The sequence below is a fragment of the Balaenoptera borealis genome (genome assembly GCF_965194805.1).
Source record: "Balaenoptera borealis genome assembly, chromosome: 2".
NCBI classification, from domain to species: domain Eukaryota; kingdom Metazoa; phylum Chordata; class Mammalia; order Artiodactyla; family Balaenopteridae; genus Balaenoptera; species Balaenoptera borealis.
In genome coordinates, this window is record NC_138867.1 from 174270982 (window position 1) to 174290644 (window position 19663).

The 19663-nt window shown below is 49.3% G+C and overlaps 1 protein-coding gene across 2 annotated transcripts in view; it reads right to left on the reverse strand.

Moving 5' to 3' along the window:
* Positions 1–3052: 3052 nt before the first annotated feature.
* AP1M1 (adaptor related protein complex 1 subunit mu 1) overlaps positions 3053–19663 on the reverse strand; it is a 30004-nt gene continuing 13393 nt past the window's right edge. For both annotated transcript variants that reach the window (XM_082381362.1, XM_082381361.1), the window contains 7 exons: positions 12769–12895; positions 11579–11721; positions 11051–11122; positions 10251–10409; positions 4810–4935; positions 4115–4190; positions 3053–3955 (listed from right to left, as the gene is read on the reverse strand). In XM_082381362.1, coding sequence (XP_082237488.1) covers positions 3933–3955; positions 4115–4190; positions 4810–4935; positions 10251–10409; positions 11051–11122; positions 11579–11721; positions 12769–12895 — 726 coding nt within the window. In that variant the 3' untranslated portion in view covers positions 3053–3932. The remainder of the gene's footprint in view (positions 3956–4114; positions 4191–4809; positions 4936–10250; positions 10410–11050; positions 11123–11578; positions 11722–12768; positions 12896–19663) is intronic.

Sequence of the window (19663 nt, forward strand, 5' to 3'; positions counted from 1 at the left end):
ACCACTCTTCCTCACATCTCCTGCTGCGGCCGGGTTCAGCCTGGCCTGCCCGTGCCTGGGAGGTCGCCCCGCTGGGCTGGTCCCCAAGGGGCCCCTTTGGGAGCAGGGCTCTGTTAGAGGTGGGCCGCTGTCAGCCACCTTTAGGGCAGATTCCTGTCTGGGCCTCCCTGGAGATGCCCTTCCCCACCCCCTCTTGGCAGGGGCTGCTGGGTGAGAGGCTGCCTCGACCCCAGGGTACAGCAGGCCCAGCCAGCAGGGAGTTGCGCTCTCCCTGGGGCTGGAGTAGGAGGAGGGGGCTAGCCGAGGGCCCTTCCAAAGCCTCAGCATTTCCCCAAAACACCCAAACATTCGGGCAGCTTTGGAAGCTCCAAGCAGTCGACCTCTGATTGACCAGCTTGGGGTCCCGGGCTGCCAGCCCTGATGGCAGAGCTAAGACGATGTATTTATCCCTCTGTCCCAGACCCCCCTCCTGCTGCCCTCACCCCAGGTGGGGGAGATTTTGAGCAGAGCCTCTTGTCTGAGGGATATTCTCAGTGGCCTCTACGTTGCCTTTAGACCACAGCGTGTCAGCCTCTTGCATATCGGCTTTTTAGAGTCATTTTTATGAGCAAACATAACATTGAAGTAAAACTTTGCTAATTTGGAGAAAAAAAAGAAAACTAATTATATTTGTAAATATTTTAAAGAAATTCATTTGTTGTTGAATTCTAACTCAATTCTCTTGAGAATTCCTTAGAGAATGTGGACTCTAATACCAAGAATTCTTGGGAATTTGTGAAAAGTGTTTCAGGGTCTAGTACACTTTTTTTTTTTTTTTGCCTGAAGTCTATTTGGTCTGATATTAATATAACTACATGAGGTTTATTTTGGTATTGGTTAGCATTATTTTCCTTTTAACTGTGTTGTGTACTTATATTTCAGGTGTATATTTCACAAACAGGATATAGCTGGATTTTGTATCTTAAACTAGCAGGTTTGCTTCATTTACATTTATTGTGATTCCTAACATTTGGATTTATTTCTACAATCTTATTTTGTGGTTTCTATGGCACAGTATGAAAAGTTGTGCAGTTTTAAGTGTTATTATTAAAAGATTCTTAGGACACCTTGTATTTATCCTGCTTTTTCATGCTCCTCTCTCCTTTCCTGTTGGTTTGTTAAAATTTTCTTTAAACCGTTTCCCAACCACTGGTTTGGAAGTTATACAAGATATAGCTTTTTTAGACTTTAGTCCATCTTCTTCCCAAACAGTATAAAGACCTTGGGAGGTATCAATGCCAACTGCCTATCTATTTTGCAGGATGCTGTCCAGAATTTTAGTTGTACCTTATGTTACTACTCAGACATTACTAACTCATCATTACCACTGCTTTATACAGTCAATGATAGTTTAGATATTCCCAATGTTTTCCAAGCTTTTTTAGCAATCCTCCTCAAGTCTCTTTCCTTCCTCCTGCATTGAATCCTTTTTTTTTTTTTTTTTTTGTTGGCGGTGTTGGGTCTTCATTGCTGTACACGGGCTTTCTCTAGTTGTGGAGAGCGGGTGGCTACTCTTTGTTGCAGTGCGCAGGCTTCTCATTTTGTGGTGGTTTCTTTTGTTGTCGAGCACGGGCTCTAGGTGCATGGGCTTCAGTAGTTGCAGCACACAGGATTCAGTAGTTGTGGCGCATGGGCTTAGTTGCTCCGTGGCATGTGGGATCATCCCAGACCAGGGCTCAAACCTGTGTCCCCTGCATTGGCAGGCAGATTCTTAATCACTGAGCCACCAGGGAAGTCCTGAATCTCCTTCTTGTTGTACGCCAAGTTGCTTCGTGAGGGTCTGCTATTGTTAAACTTCTAATTTTGTTCTTTTGCTGGGCACAGAATCGGTCATCACAGATTAGTCATCTTCTCTCAGCAATTTGAGCCTATTCTTTATCTTCTGACTTCCATTCTTGCAGTTGTGAAACCAGCTCTCAGCCTAATTACTTTTTTCTTTTGTGTGTGTGTTGTGTGTTTTTATCTTCTTTGCATTGTTTTTTATGATCTTCACTGAGTCTCTAATGTTCTGCATTTTGACTGTGATGTTTTTTAGTTTTAGACTTAGGTTTGTTTATCCTGATTTGGGCTCACTGGTTTCCTGAATCTGAGAATGTAAAGATTTTACATTTAAAATGTTTAATTTTGGAAAATTCTGGTCATTGTCTCTTTGTATATTGTGGCCCCCCAGGGTCTTCTGGAGGGAGGCCACCAGGGCTTGCTGCAGATGTGGGCATGCAAGTGAGGGGTGGGGCATTAAGGGTACCTGCAAGGGCTTTGGCCTGAGCCCTGGGCCAGGGCAACGTCCTTTACTCCACGCAGTAGAAGGCCAAGATTCCACTCAGGCTGATGCCCACTAGACCTCCAAGGAGGAGCTGGGTGATATGGGAGAGGGAGAAGAAGACACAGCCCTTGAAGGCAAGAGGGTGTGGGCCAGGCAGGGCCACCAGCGTTGGAAGGACAGTGGGTGCAGTGCCTGCAGTGGGAAGACAAGCTCCTCCTGCCCATGTGCCCACCATGATCCCCTCTATGGACCAGGCAGCGGTTCTCAGACTCCAGTGCGTGCACGAATCACATGTAGAGCCTGTTAACCGGTCTCCTGGGCCCCATCCCGAGACTCTGCCTCAGCAGGTCAGGGTGGGCCTGTGAACCTACATTTGTAGTGAGCTCGAAGGGGACGTTGATGTTGCTGGTACCAGGACCACACTCTAAGGAAGACCACTGGGCTGGGGAGGGATGGGGGCAAACTGTTGGTGATCTGAGGGTTGGGGGTTGTAACAGTCATCTCAGATGGGAGGGATACATTTTGCTCATGTGCTCTCCTCTGTGTGGCCCCCCTAGAAGGGGTGGCCCTGGTGGCCCAGTGCAATGGCTCTGCCGCCCCACTGCCTGTTCCCGTCTTCCCTGGGGAATGTAGGGGCACTGGGAGCTGGTGACACCACACGGAGCCACACATAGGTTGGCGTGAGCCTGCACCTCCCCCTGGTCATCCAGGGGGAGTCAGCACCACACTGTATCAGACGGAAGGCAGGCAGCATGTTTAATTGGCGGAATTTAATGTACTCATGACACAAACACAGACAGGGTTGAAGGGGGTGGTGTCCAAGCACGGATGTGGATGACCCGTGTGCCACACCCTCCGAGGCCGGGGGCCCTTCCTGGACCCCACCTCCCCTGGTGGGACAAACACTGATGTGGCTGAGTGACAGCATTGTGTGGCACAGGCTGGCCCTGAGAAGGCGCCTCTGTTGAAGCCTATGCGTCCAGGCCAAGGAGCCTCCAAGGAACAGCCGTAAGCTGCAGCCTCCGATCAAAGTGCCAGATTCTGGCCTGATGTGGGAAGGCGACCCAGCGTCAGCCTCGCTGGGGAGGAGGGCGAGGGACGGGGAGGTCCTGTCCTCGCTAAGTGCTGCCTGAGCGCTTCGGGATGAGGGGCAGGAGGCGTGGACAGTGAAGTTCACGTAAACAGCAACGGACCAAGACAAAAATCCAGGAACACTTAATAAACCTACAACATTCAACAGAACGGCAGCAAAACGGTGGCCCTGCCAGCCCGGCCAGACAGTGGTCTGGCGAGCATTTCCCAATCTTTTTGTGACTAGGAGCTAAACAGCACAGAAGGCTGTATTTGAACTCTGGAGGGAAAGATTTCTTTCCTTCCCTTCAAACTGACTCGGGGGCAAAGAGACGAGACTTCTTGAAGATACGCCTCTTCTGGGAAAAGGGACCTGGGGGATGAGAGTGGCGACGGCACGGCAGGTGCACCTGGAGGAGGAGGGGCCCCTGGGTGGAGCCGGGAGGGTGGCTGGTGTCCAGGGGAGCCCTTCCTTCCGGCAGGCTTGGCAGGTGCTTCCTCCCAGTGCTTCCACCAGGAGCCCCGGTGCCGGGCCGGGAGCGCTGGCCACCATGGCCCCTCACTGGGTCCGGAGCTGGTAATCTAGGAGTGGGGAGGAGGTGTCTGTCGTCTGCTATGCACCCTGGACCCACCTGCCCCGACCCTGGGGCTGCTCCGTGAGCACCACCCCGGAGACAGTGGCATGCCACCAGGGACCTTTTCAGCACCCCCCGACCTGCCCCACGGGTGGGCCGCACGCACCTCCATTCTGAGTGATGTAACGAACCCACGGCAGGGCCTGGTAACCGCTCTTCTCGATGATCTTCAGGTAGCGCACCTGGGGCACAGGTACCGGGGCCCTAAGCATGCACACGCCCCCATCCCCCTTCCTGGTCCCCCCTCCGTCATTTCTCCTGGGGCCGGGCTGTGACCAGGAGGGCGAGGGAGGGGGCAAAGGGCCTTGATCTGTCTGAACCTCTCAGAGGCTGAGGGAGGGTGGAGGTACTTCTAGAAGATGCGGCAAAGAGCCAGATGTGCACTCTCGGGCACAGCCCTCCAGCAGATTCCTGGAGAAGGGGTCCCGTCCAGGGTTCTCGTCCCCATGCAGGTTTTCTGCGGAGGTGCCCAGGAAAACGGGTCCCATGGTGGCAAGTGTGTGGATGCTAGAGGCTCAAACTCTAGTTCTGGGGACTGGATGCATCTCTGAGCTTAGAGCTCAAGCACAGGTCAGGTCTGGGTAGACAACTGTGGGCCTCTTCCCATTAGGGCCGGGCTGCCCTCGGAGACAGGCAGAGCCGGGGAGCACCGCGGAGCCCCAGGACAAGCCAATTAGCACCCTTTCCTAACTGGTTGCACTGATGTCTGTCACCTGCAGCCCTGTGAGCCTGGACTGACACCTGGTCCCCGTCCCTGTGAGGCCCCCCGGGCCTGTCCATGTCAGCCCTGGCCGCGTGTACCTGGATGCCGGAGGTAGTGAAGTAGGGGATCTCAAACTTGACACTGATCGGGGGCTTGCCCTCCTTGTCCTCCGCCTCCACGCTGGGCAGGCCGAAGTGGGCCCGCATCAGGTACTCCTTGCCACCCTGGGGGAGAACACCAGGGTGGAAGTGGTCAGGCTGAGGCTCCGGGCAAGCTCAGCCAATGGCTGCCCCTGGAGAATGCCAGGCTGTTGGCTCGGCCACCAAGCCCCTTCCTGTGTGGCCTGCAGTCACCCAGTGCCTTGGCTTCTCCAAAACACTCATACTTGTCCTCCAGGGCTCACGGGCTGCCCGCACCAGCCCCGCTGGGGAGAACTGTTGAATTCTGAGGATGAAGAGAAAATTTCACAAGTTGCCAGGCACAGAAGCCTAGCTGCTTCAAGGAAAATAAGACCAACAGGCCTTGGGAGGGAAGAACAGAGAGGGAGAGCGAGTGCACACAGCGCAGAGGTGGGCTGCCGTGGGACAAGGGCCCTGCCTGCCCAGGCCAGAGTCCAGGTGAACACCCCCAGAGCCCAGTGTCAGGAAGGTGTGTGAAAGCAAGAAGGACATGTCAGAATGAAGAAAAGGGAACAGGGAGAGGCAACAAAAATAAGAGACCAAGGTCGGGGGCTGACCGATGAGCTGGCCCCGGGTCTTGCTCCCAAAGGGGGTGGCTCTGGCCCTGGAAGCTGAGCAATGACTCCAGAGACAGGGCGTGGAGCAGGGCCAGGAATGGCTGGAACCCTCCTCTCGGCACGAGGAGGCAGGAGTCCTGGCCTGGTTGTCCAAGCGCCCGGTGAGTCTCACCCAGAACAGCAGGGAGCGGTGGGAAGCACGGCTCTCATCACACGTGGGACATGGAGGGTTTTGATCCCCAGGCCTCTGGCAACAGGAGTCACTGCCGACCAGAGCTACATCTGCATGCCTCGGGCAGGGCACGGCAGGGCAGAGCCACGCCTCCCCAGGGCTGAGCTCATGCTCCCCTGCCCGGGATGAAGCGAGTGGGCAGTCCCTGCTCATCAGTGCACGAATGTGGGCTCTGCCTGACTCGGTGCTATGTGCTGAGCGAAGATTCTGGGACAACGAGGGGAGAATAATGTGGTCTCAGCAATAAACGAAGTAGGCAGTAAAGGAGTAAAATCAGCTCCATCAGCCTGTGTATGAAACAATAACCTGACCAAAAATCTGAGCCTTATCAAAACAAAGTGGAGGGACTTCCCTGGTGGCGCAGTGGTTAAGAATCCGCCTGCCAATGCAGGGGTCACGGGTTCGATCCCTGGTCCGGGAAGATCCCACACGCCATGGAGCAACTAAGCCCATGCGCCACAACTACTGAGTCTGTGCTCTAGAGCCCGCAAGCCACAACTGATGAAGCCTGTGTGCTCTAGGGTCCACGTACCTACGTAACTACTGAGCCTGCATGCCGCAACTACTGAAGCCCACGTGCCTAGAGCCCGTGCTCCATAACAAGAGAAGCCATCACAACGAGAAGCCTGCACACCACAACAAAGAGTAGTCCCTGCTCGCTGCAACTAGAGAAAGCCCGCACGCAGCAACGAAGACCCAAACGCAGTCCAAAAAAAAAAAAAAAAAAAGTTAAGAGTAGTAATTAGAGAAAAAGCAAAGTGGAAAATGAAAGCAAAACAATATGCAGAGAGGCAGGCCCTCTCTGGGGGGGGGGTGGAAGTCTGCAAGCCTACCTTGTGTCAGTCATGTCCATGTAAATGGGTTTACTTCTCCTATTAATGAGAAAGACTTAGAGGTTGGCTCACAGACCAAAACCCAACTCCACACTGTAAAAGCAGAGTGAGAAAGGCTAAACCAGTAGAAAGAATGGGTGAAGGCGTGCCAGCCAAAGTCAAACAAAATAGAGCAGGGCTGCTGCCACGGCAGAGAATTCAGGGCAAAGAACGACAGGTGCAGAGGACGATAGTCCACAATCCTAAAGGCTATTCTTATGATCCATAGGGAGGATACAATAGACAGGAGTATCTATGCACCAAATAACATGGCAGCAACTTTTGTGAAGCCGATGCTACAAAAGAGGAGAAGAGAACCAGAGGAAGGCAGAGCTGGCCCAGCTCTCTGTCTGACTGATGCTGTCATGGCATCATGGCAGACCTCATGGCACATGTGTCAAATTCTCTACCCCAGTAACAGAGGCCCTATCTTCTTCTCAACTACATATGGGATATTCACAAACGTTGACCTTCTATTAGTGCACAATGAACACTTCAATAAATTCTAAAAGTAGAAACAGCATGAATAACATTCTCTGGTCTCAAAGCACCAAATTTATAGTGAAGACAAAATGGAAAAAACCCCTTGACCAGGAAATTCAAACAAAACAAAACTAAACAAAAAAAACACTCTCCATTCAATTACAGAATTTCTAGATAATATCAAATATTACATGCAAGATCTATGGGCTATACAGCTAAGGCAGGGTTCAGAGGAACATTTGTGGCTTAAATATTCATTTATATCAATACAAATTTTAAAACAAAATAATCAAATTAAAATACATAACTTGAAAACTAGAGCAAAGAAAGGATGAAGAAACTAAAATTAAACACTTATAAAACTGAAAACTATTACAACAAATAAACTAAAAAGTGAATCTGGAAAAAAAATACGCAAACCACCAGGTAACCTTATCAAGGAAAAAAGAAGGCACAAGTACGCAAAATAAGATATAACAAGGGAGAAGTAATTGTCATAAGAGAAGGGGAAAAAAAGACACCAATTTTCTACAACTCTGTGTAGACAAATTTGAAAACCTGGTTAGGGTGGATAATTTTGTAGAAAAATACAATTTACCTAAACTGACTCCAACAGAAATAGAAACTCTAAATGGTCTAATTTCCACAGATGAGTTAGAGAAAGTAACAGAGATACAGATGGTCACACAGCCAAATTCTACCAATCCTCTCAAGGCGAGATGATCTCAAGGCTACTTAAACTGTTCTGCATCATGGAAAAGGGAGACAAAAAAATAATGAAATGGGTACAATATTGATACCTGATAGAGACTGTACCAAAAAAAAAATCAATCTCAGTTATGAATCTCAATGTAAAAATCCTACATACAATGTTAACCAACAGGATTAATAGCACATTAAAGAGAAAATAGATCATGATCAAGTGGAGCTTGCCAGAATGCATGGATGGTTCAAGATCCATCCTATATTAATACAGGAACTTACAGACACTGAAGAGGCGTTTGGGTAAATTCACAGGCAATTTGTGCTAAAAACACAGTAAAGGGGACTTCCCTGGTGGCACAGTGGTTAGGACTCTGCGCTCCCAATGCAGGGGGCCCGGGTTTGATCCCTGGTCAGGGAACTAGATCCCACATGCATGCAGCAACTAACAGTTCGCACGCAGCAACTAAGAGTTCGCATGACACAACTAAGGAGCCCGTGTGCTGCAACTAAGGACCCCGCCTGCCACAACTAAGACCCTGCGCAACCAAATAAAAATAAATAAATATTAAAAAAAAAAAACAGTAAAGTAGGACTGAAGTGAATTGTAGCCCAAAGCAGCAACACACTTAAGAGGGGAAACCCTGACAGCTCCAGTTGGGGGCAAAGCCAGGAGGCTGCTCTCTCCACCACCATTTACAGGCAATGGAGACAGCAAGTGAAGCAGTGAGACGCCAGAAGCCATAAGGTGCCCGAGAATGGGAGACGAAAAGGGGAAACTGCATCTGGCTGCAAACAGTATGGAAGAATATCTAAAAACCCATGAGAATTGAAAGAAAAACTACCACAAACAAAAAATTTAGTAAGGTACCAGGACACAAAATTACCATACAAATGTTAGCAACCTGTTGTAAGATATAATGGAAGAGAAGACCCCATTTACCAAAACATCAACTTAAAAATTATCCTAATGAGAAATATGCAAAACCAGAAGAGATCCTTGGGGTGTCCTGGAGGCAAGGAGTGTTCTGTGGCTTTTATCCGGTTCAGTTGTGTTCACTCTGAGGAAATTCACTGAGTTGTGCACATATCACTTGTTACTTTTCTGCATGTTATATTTAAATAAAAGTACGTTTAAAAACAATGGGAAAGGCCATATGAGGTATATATAAGGTAAGCATTAAAACATTCCCAAAAGGCACAAAGGTGAGACTGGGACAAGGCTATTGATAGGATAATTCGGCCTCAAAAACGTGTTAATCCTTCTCAATTAACTTACAAATTTAGTGCAAACAAACTGATTCTAAAATTTATAAGAAAAATGAAACAAGCAAGGGTTGCCAGGAAACAGACAAGCAGTGGGGTTGTGGGGAGTTACCACGGTGGGGGTAGGGTTGGCCCTACCAGATGTTAAAACATAAAGTTAAAATGTGGCTTTGCGGCATGGAGAGACAGACAAGAGGATACCCAGAAAGAGACCTAATGCTGCATGAAAATTTGATTTTTGAAAAACACGGCATTTCAAACCACTGGGGAAAAGATGGGACTTTTTAGTAAATGATGTTAGGAAACTGGATAGCCATGTGGGAAAAGATAAAGTTGGGTCTGTATGTCACCCATTTACCAGACTGTGCTCCAAAAGGACCTAAAGTCTAAGGTGAAAAATACTACTGTCCTCGTTCTAGAAGCAAACATGGGTGAATTGCTTTATAGCCTGGAATGGGGAAGCCTTTCAAATCATGACTTAAATTCCAAACACAATAAAAGAAAAAGACTGAGAAATGTGACTACATTAAACAACAATTAAAAGAAGAAGCAATCAAAAAGTTTACACAGCAAAAAACACCAGAAGCAAAGTCAAAAGACAAACACCAAACACTGAGAAATACCATTTGCAAATGATATCAAAGAAAAGGTACTAATCTTGCCCATGTGTAAACAGCTTTTGGAAACTAAGAGGAAAATGAGCAAACTTGATAGAGAAGTGAGCAAGAGACAGCTACGACAGTTTCCAGAGAAAGAAGCACACACAGTCCTCTGAGACATGGAAAAGGTGCTCCACCTTGTTTATCATGAGGATGGCAACGGCCGCACCCTGAGTCGGCACAGCCGCGTACCCATCTTCCAGTCCCAGGGCGCTCTTCCCACAAACCCAGACTCAAGTGCTCCAAATCCTGAACACAAGCCAGGTGGCTCTACCAGCCTGTGGGCCGGGGCAGGAAGTGCTCTACCTTCCTGGAGCTGGTGCTGGATTCCCGTGAGGCTCTGGCCCCAAGGCGGTCCGTTCCCCAGGAGGGAAGCTGAGTTCTAAACAGGAGTGTCAGAGGGAGAAAGAAGGAGGGAGAGAGGGAACCCTGCCGTGACTCTGAAGACAGGCCGGTTCACACACAAGAGGAAGGTGGAGTGCCCCCCTACCCTGGGCCCCGGCCCCGCCCCTGCCCCAGCCAGGCTGAGCCGAGCCAGCCTCTGCCCACGCCTGTCTGGAGGCGGTGCCCCGCCGAGAAGGGTGCTCACCGGGAAGGACTTGATGGACCACACAATCTCACTGTTCTCGGGGACCCACTTGACGCTCCCCACTGTCGTCTTGAACTTGGGTGAGTCGGCATCGTTGGGCACGGGGATGTGGATCTCCACGTTGTTGGCTGTTGACCGCCGCTTGAACTGGCTCTTGGCCTGGAGACGAGGCCGATGTGGCCAAGGTTGTGGCGGGCGAAGGTGAGACAGCCTGGCTCCCACCCAGCCTGCTCCCACAAGGGCCACATGCCCCTTGGCCTGGCCTCTGGGAGTCCCCCCCGCCCCCAGCACCAAGCTGACCCCCACACCCTCTTCCCACCCCGAGGTTTTCCTTAAGCTCAACTCCGGACGGTCAGTCTCTGCCCTCCTGTCCCCTTGGCCTTTGGGACTCCCGATCCCTCCCTCTGGCCCTGGCCTCCAGGGAAAACGTCTGTGTGACCAGGGCTGGCCTGGGCTAGACGAGGTGACTGAGTGGCAGGAGTGCTCCACCTGGACACTTGGTCACAGGCCACTGCCACGGTGGCCGCACACAAGACCTGGGCAGTGTGTCCTCTCTGTGCCCAAGGCCCACGCTGTGCATGAGCTCACAGTGAGGCAGCACGGATGACAGCCACAGGCCTCACCCCCTGGACAGGTGTCACAGAGCCCCAGCGTGCCCCCAGTCCTGGGTTAGGACCCTGTGCCAAAGGCCCCGGACCGACCAGAGATACCAGAAGGCCTGCACCAGGGGGGGAAGCCCAAATCCCCCCCTCTTACGGCCCGCGCGCCCGGCTGATGCTGCGTGCAGGATGCACACGCACCTTGATCATGTACTCGATGCGGCTGTGGGAATGCTTTTCAATCACGGACTCGATCCAGATCAAGGGCTTGACCTGTCGGGGAGAGTGAAGATGGCGCTCACAACCAGTCGTTTTACAAAGCCCTGTCTCGCAGAGGGGAAACTGAGGGCAAGGGACCACTGGGCCAGGCGTGAGCCCAGCACAGTGCTGCTCGGGGCTCCGCAGCTGGTGCCAGGATGGGTCAGAGCGTTAGAGAAAATGCAGAAAACATCACCGAGCACGCTCTGGTGGGGATGCCTGGGAAAGGGGCAGTGGTGCCAAAGGCCCCTCGGTTCAGAAAGTTCAGAGCCTTGCATTGTCAAACAGGCTCCTTGGAGCCCAGGCTGCTCGTGGGGAGCCGTGCCCATCCTGGGCATCACCTCACAGACGGGAGACTCGCTGTGGACGGGGACGGCTCCCAGCCAGCAGGGAAGAGGAGGGAGGCTGCCCCAGGGGAGGAGCAGGGGCGGGGGCCTGGGGGCCCTCTTGGCTGGCGGCTGGTGCACTCACATGGGTGTTGAGGCGGTAGGACATGAGCTCGAACTCGCCATCAGGTGGGATGAAGGAGATGGTGCGGTCGTTCTCAAAGCGAGAGAGCCGCACACACTGGTGGAACTTCACGTCCTCCAGCTCCACGGACTTGCTTTTGCCACCTGAGGGGAGGTGGGGGTGAGGGCGGGACAGTCCCTAGGCCCCCCAGGCCACTCTCTCAGCAATGCTCCCACTGTCTGGGGTCCACTCCTGACAGAGCACAGCAGAGCTGCCCCCAAATCTGTGAGAGTATCTTGGCCACGGACACCAAGGGGGCCGGCTTCTGAGGCAGCCACGCCCCATCTCTCCTCACCCCCCTGGAAACCCCATCACTTCCCAAGATTGGGCTGAGGGCAGGGCTAGTAGGCCTAGTTCACACTGAGTCCCCAGCCAGGGTTGCTGCCTGGGACATGTTTGCTGAATGATTAACAGACCCCACTGGGGGAGCTCGGTGACGACTTGGGGCTCCCTGAGGGCCCCGGTCCTGTCATCCCTGGGGTCCTGTCTTGGTTTCCCAGCCCAGAGAGGCTGTGTGGGTTGAGCTCAGTCCTGAGAGCGCAGCTGCTCTGATGGGCTAACGTCAGAGAGGCCCTCACTAGCGATGCTGCAGACGTAACTATGACAACACGCGCCACTGCTACGGCCGCCGGTGGACCTGTGGTTGGCGGGGAGGTTGGTGGTCCAGTTTGCAACCACGGAGCCCCAGCCACCCTGGGCTCCTGAGGCCGCTCTAGCCATGCCCCACCATGGGAAGTGCTACATCCAGGCCAGGCAGCGCATGCTCGAACCACTGTATGTGGCTTTTGAACAGCCCAGACCCAATGCCAGAGGTGAGGGCAGAAACTGGGCCTGGGAGGGGAGAGCGAGCCCCGCGGTACCTTCCAGTAGGTGGAGGTGAGGACCTGTGGCATGATGCTCCACGCGCTTTGGCAGCTAAGGTACTCACCTGCACCTCTGGCCCTCAGAGCAACAAGGGGGCTTGACTTGAGGATTTTCACTCTCCCATGTCCTCTAAGTCCTGGTGTTAGCTTATTGGTTTTCACAGTTGTCTTGTAAACAACGTGAAAATGTTTCTAAGCCAAGTGCTTGAGATGAACTTGTTCATCACGCAGGTGAACAGTCCCTCAGCTGCCCCAGGGGTGAAACCTGGGCCCCGGTGGCATACTCACGGCCCGTGTTGTCGAAGAGAACCTTGTCGTTGAGGCCCAGGCGCAGCTCAGGCATGCCCGACAGGAAGACCCGCATCTTGATGGAGCCCACAATCTCACTGCGTAGGACGTTACCGTTGGCGCTGACCTAGGGGGTGGGAGGAGGGGGTGAGGGGAGGCCCCACGCACCGGTCACTGTCCCCCGCACGCTGTGTGACCCTCCCGGCCACTCCCGTTCTCAAAGCCCTTCTCACTGTCCCCTGAGCTGGGGAGGCAGGGCCAGGCCAGGCCAGGGAGGCAGACACTTACAGGTCCCACCTTCTAGGCCTCAGGCCACACGAGGCTCCTCCCTCTCAGATGGGCCAGGCGATACTGTGCCTGGAATCCTCTCTGAGGGCTCTACTCTAAGTTGCTCTTGGGATGCCTGGGGCAGACCTGGTGGCTTGAGGCCGCGTGCTCCACTGGCCCGGGCAGGGACTCTACCAGGTCTGCTCATCTGCTGGGCTCTGTGGGGCTCTCTTGGAGCAGGCCAGACTCACTTTCCTGGAAATCTCTGTTTCTCCATGTGGGGCCTGGCAAAGCCCCTAGGGCTTGTTGAAGACGGAGCTTCCTGGGCCCTGCTCCCAGGGCTGCCCTGATGTCTGATAACCACTGATGCAAAATAACAATACACTTAAGCAAATACAATCACAGCTATAACACTGACTGAGCAGCTCCTCCTCAACAGGGCGGGGCTGTGACTTGGGCGACCTTTTAACTCCTGTGCAAACCGGAAGGCATCTGAGAGTGCAACTAAAAATCACAGCAGGACGATGGGCAAACCCGGAGACTGTCCTCAGGGAGCCAGGCTGCTGGAGCACCTCTCCTTGGGCCCATTTTAGAGACGAGGACACTGAGGCACAGAGAGGATGCCACACGCCGAGGGCACAGAGTGGCTGGCAGAGGTGCTGGGGCCACAGCCTGGACCACCACCCCGTAGTGCCATTCTGCATGAGGCCACATCCACACCAGCAAGTGAAACAGAGGGCTACAAACTCAGAGGCCCTAGGGCCATATGGGTCGTTCCTTGGAGGGCCCGAGTTTCCGATTTCTGCAGAGAAGCAGGAAAATCTGTCCAGTCTTTAACTCAGATGTCTGGAAGTAACACGTGCACACATGAAAGCCCTTCGCCTCTGAGGGAAGTGGAGAACTGAGGCGCCATGTGGACGACAACCCCGAGAAAGGCACAAAACAGGACAGAAGGCCCTGCAGGGTGTGGCTCTGTCACTTCCCGTCGCTCACTATACTCTGACCACGCTGGCCTCTCGCTGTCCTCGCCTCAGCAGGCAGCAACCTGACCCTGCAGCACACAGAAGCCGCTTCCCCCTCTGCCTCTCGCCAGCCCTGTCTGCCTGTCCACCCATCCTGTCCGTGCTCTGGCGAGGGGCCATGGCAGGCTGCTCACTGCTGGGTCCAGCATGAGGACAGTGCCTGAGGCAGCGGGCACTCGGTGAGCCCGTGCAGACATGGCCCTTCGCCCCTGGGCTCTGGGCAGCTGGCACTACCACCTGCCTTCCTCTGCGGGTCCTCCGTGTTCCCCCTGACAGTCTGCCCTTAGACCCCCTTCTCTGGGGGGCTATCTCCCCTTGGGGAGTTGGGACTGCACCGCCCTCTATAGCTGAACGATGGGAAAGAAGGCTCAGGAAGAGGAGACAAAAGCCATGCAGCCTCTAAGGCTAATTCTGGCTCTCTGGGCAGCAACCAGGACGGTGCTGAGGCGTGACTGGCAGCCCAAAGCTGGTGCCTTCCCCAGGGGGGCGTGGAGGAGATGTTTGCCGGGGGATCGGCTGCCTAATTATACTAGTACAACAAGATTTTCAGAATCTGGAGGCCAATGTTGACTCTGAAGGCCGCCAGTTCTGCAATCAGACTTAGGAAGGTGTGTTCCAACATGCCTGGGATGTCCATACCTGCCTCTTGCTGCCCCTTATATGGAAGAACAGGGGTCCTTGGGCAGTGCCATGTGTAGGGACACACTGGCTGGGACGCCCCTGAACTCCCAGCACTTTCCCAGGCAGTTGTTTATAAGCTGCTCCCTGGGATTACTTCTCCACCTTAGGACACCCTACAGCCATGTTCTGGGCTCAGTAAACAATTCAGATGAAGGTCCTCAGGCAGGAGGGGAACGCAGTGAGTGAGGCCACTGTCTTGCCTCATAGCTTAGTAAGTAAGACAGCAAATACGTTTACATTCAGTCCACTGGGAGAATCTTTTTGGAAAGCACTGTTACTTAGCAATTGCATGTCTGGGAACTCGGCCCTCCAGAAATCCTGCCCAGATAAGGGAGATGCCCAAACACACATCTGAGGATAAGCAATCATGCTCATTTCTGCACTGGCTGTAACAGTCAGAAATGGGCACACCTAAGTGGCCCACATGACTGGATTGGCCCAGCCAATCCTTGTCTGCCCAAGTAATGGGAGTGAGGCCCTCTCCCGTGCGGTGACAGGCAGGTTGCAGGTGAGATGGAACTGGCTTGCATCACCCTTTCTCTACCACTGACTACAGCTATAAAACCTGGGCAGGAGGCATGGGCAACTACTGGAAGACTGAAAAGGTAGATCTGGGAGGAGCCGACTGAATGAGCAGTCCTCCCTACCCCCCTACCCATGTGAAAGTGCAGCAGAAACCTGGAAGTGGAACCAAGAAGTACGGTGCAGTCAGAGCTTGTGGAAGCCTCTGGCTCTAGCTCCAGGGCCAGAAGGGGAACTCCTGCCGCACAGAAGGAGTATGGAAATCCCTCATTTACCCCCTTTTCTCTGTTTTCTCACGTCCCAGGCCCTAGGCAATTCAGCTGCCTTTCCAAGACGGTGGGGCAAACCCAGGATTTCAGCCCAAGTGCAGACAAGCGTGAGAGTAGGGATCTAGAGCCCCAAGTTTTTGGCCACAGAACCAAAAAGGGAAGCCCCCAGCCAGAAAGCACCAGGTAGGGAGCAGAGAGTGAAAGGTTCAGGTAAGCAATCTCGTGAAGTTGTTTATGTCTCCAGATCTCTCTAGAACCAGGCATGCATGGATATGATCCTAATTAGCACGCCAAAGACATCAAGAACCAAACTCTCCCCAGTCCCTGACAGACCACTGGGCAGTGCATATTTGGGATAGATTTAAATAGCAAAGGGCACAAAGGCTTTGAAAACTCATACTCATGGCCCATAGATTGGGGGTTGAAACTTGTGGCCTGAACCTAACCAGGACAACTGTCAGCTAAAACAAACAAACAAACAAAATCAACATTTTCTGTATAATTTAAATAAGACCTAGAATCTTACCCCAGGATATAATCTAAAATTACTCAGCATACAAAGAACCACAAAAATTTCAGCTCACATGGAAAATACAATCAACGGACACCAACAATGATACGGATATTGGGATTATCTGACAAGACATTAAATAGCTAGGATAAAAACTGCAAACACTCTTGCAACAAATGTCAAACTAGAAAGTCTTGGGAAAGAAACAAGACTATAAGAAGAAGAATCAAATGGACATTTTAGAACTGAAAAATAAAATAACAAATAAATCACTGGATGGGCTTAATAGCAGAATGGAGATAACATAGGAAAGGGTCAGTGAACTTGAAAGCAGATCAATAGGACTTATCCAATCTAAACAATAGAGAGAAAAAAAGATGGAATAGAATGAACAGAGCCTCAGAGACCCTTGGGACAATAACAAAAGGTCTAACATTTATGTCACTAGAGTCCAGACGGAAATGAGAAAGAGTGAAATGGTGAAAACATATTTTAAGAAATAATGGATGAAAACATCCCGAGTTTGGTAAAATACATAAATCTACAGATCCAAGAAGCTGAACAAGCCCCAAACAGTAGGAATCCAAAGATATCCATACCTAGACACATCATAAGCTATCTGCTGAAAACTAAAGACAAAGAAAAAATGTGGAAAACAGCCAGAGAAAAACAACACATTACCTACAGGGGAATACCGGTTTGAGTGACTGTGGATTTTCATCAGAAACCATGGAGCCCAGAAGGAAGTGACACAACATTTTTAAGGTACTAAAAGAGAACTGTTAACCCAGAATTTGATATCCAGTGACAATATCCTTTTGGAATCAAGATGAAATAAAGACATTCTCAGATGAAGGAAAACGAAGGGAATCTGTAGCCAGTAGGCCTGTTTTGAAAGAATTGCTAAAAGAATCTTTTTAGATGGAACTGAAATTGTACCAGAAGGAAACCCGGAAAATTGGGAGTGAGGGGAGAGCAACAGAAATAGTAAATATCTAGGTAAATATGGTAGAGAGTCTTCTTCTTTTTGTCCTCTTGAGTTCTTTAAAGTATGTTTGACAATTGAAAGCAAAAATTTTAACACTGTCTGATATGGTTTTCAATGTATATAGAAGAATATATAGGACAACTCTATAACGGGGTAGTAAAGTTTCTAAATTCCAATTGAAGCTGTAAAATATTAACTCTAAGTAGAGTATTTTATAGCAACCACTAAAAAAACTATACGAACAAAAAAAAGATCGAGTGAAGAAACAAAATGGAACACTACAAATGTTCAAGAAGATCACAGAAAGACAGGAAAAGGAAACAAAGGAATGAAAAACAGAAGGCAAGTAATAAAGTGGTATACTTTAATCCAAGCAAATTAGCAGTTACAGTAAGTATAAATGCTCTAAATATATAAAAGACAGAGACTGTCAGAATGGATTTTTAAAAATGAATAAATTATATGTTTTCTACAAGATACATGACACAGGTAAGTTAAAAGTAAAAGGATTAAAAAAAAAGGAGTAAAAGGATAGAGAGACATATACCATGTTAACACTAATCAAAAGAATTCTGGAGTGACAATATTAATAGCAAAACAGACCTCAGAGCAAAAAAATTATCAGGAATAAAGAGGGGCATTATATAATGATAAAGGGGTCAGTTCACCAAGAAAACAGAAGAATCCTAAATCCATTTGCACCTAATAGCAGAACTTCAAAATATGTGAAGCAAAGACACAGGCAAATTCACAATTATAGCTGGAGATCTTAATGCTCCTCAGTAACAGGTAGAACCAGCAGACAGAAAATTAGCAAGAATTGCTAGAAGAACTGAACAGTGCCATTAACCAACTGGATTTAATTGGTATTTACAGAACACTCTCTCCAACAAGAGCAGAATATACATTTTTTCCAAGGGTACATGGAACATTCACCAAGATAGATCATATTCTGGATCATTAAAACAGACCTTAACAAACTTTAAAGAACTGACAGTATATAAACTATATTCTCAGACAGTAATAGAATTAAATTAAAAATCAATGACAGGGACTTCCCTGGTGGTCCAGTGGTAAAGAATACGCCTTACAATGCCAGGGACGTGGGTTTGATCCCTGGTCAGGGAACTAAGATCCCACGTGCCACAGGACAACTAAGCCCGCGTGCCACAACTATTGAGCTTGCGTGCCTCAACTAGAGAGCCTGTGTGCCTCAAACTACAGAGCTCAGGTGCTCTGGAACCTGTGCGCCACAACTACAGAGCCCATGCGCCCTGGAGCCTGGGCGCCACAACTAGAGAAGAGAAAACCTGCATGCCACAAGTAGAGAGAAGCCCGTGCGCCGCAATGAAGATCCCACATGCTGCAACTAAGACCTGATGCAGCCAAAAATAAATAATAAAAAATATATATATAAATAAATAATAAATAAATCTTAAAAAAAAATCAATGACAACGAGATAACAGAAAAACCTGCAAACATTTAGAAACTAAACAACACTTTTATTAAATAAGCCATGGGTCAAAAAGAAAGTCTCAAGGGAAATTTGAAAATATTTTGAACAAAAATGAAAATCCAAGATATCAGTGTAGGATACAGCTAAAGTAGTGCTTAGACAGAAATTTATAGCATTAAATGTTTATATTAGAAAAGAAGAAAGTTTCAAATTAGTATCTTTAGTTTCCACTTTAAGAAACTAGAAAAAGAAGAGCAAAATAAGCCAAAGTCATGAGGAAGAAAATATTAGAGATAAGAGCATAAATCACTGTGATTGAAAACAGAAAAATAATAGAGGAACTCAATGAAATCAAAAGCTGATTCTTTGTGAAAATCAATAAAACAGATAAACCTCTCATAAGATTGACGAAGAGAAAAGAAAGACAACATAAATTACCAATATCAGAAATGAAAGAGAGGGTATCAGTACAGACCCTGTACACATGAAAAAGGTAATAAAGGAATACTATAAACAACACTGTGCATATAAACTCAGTGACTTAGATGAACTAGATCAATTTCTTAAAAACAGCAAACTACCAAAACTCACTCGAGATGAAACAGAAAACCCAAATAATCCTATAACCATTAAATAATTGAAATTCGTACTGAAAAATATTCTGAAAAAGAAATCTCCAGGCTCAGATAGTTTTGCAGGTGAATTCTACCAAATAAAATAAAAAATAAGCAATTTACAATGGCTTCCAAAAAATGAAATACTTAGGTATAAATCTAACAAAAAATTTGTACATGGTAAAAACTAGAAAATGCTGATGAAAGAAATCAAAGATGACCTAAATATATAGAGAGAGACATACTGCACTCATGGATTGTGAGACTCAATATACTAAAGATATCAAATCTCCCCAAATTGATTAATAGAGTTATTTAACACAACACCAATCAAAATCCCAGACAAGCTGATTCTAAAACTCTACACAAAGGAACTAAAGAGCTAATAAACAATTTTGAAAAAGAAGAATGTTGTGAGAGTCACATTATCTGATTTTCAGACTTACTATAAAGTTACAGTTATCAAGACAGTGTGGTTTTTGGTGAAGGAACAGATATACAGATCGATGGAAAAGAACAGAGTCCAGAAATAGACTTGCACAATATGGCCAATTGTTTTTTGAC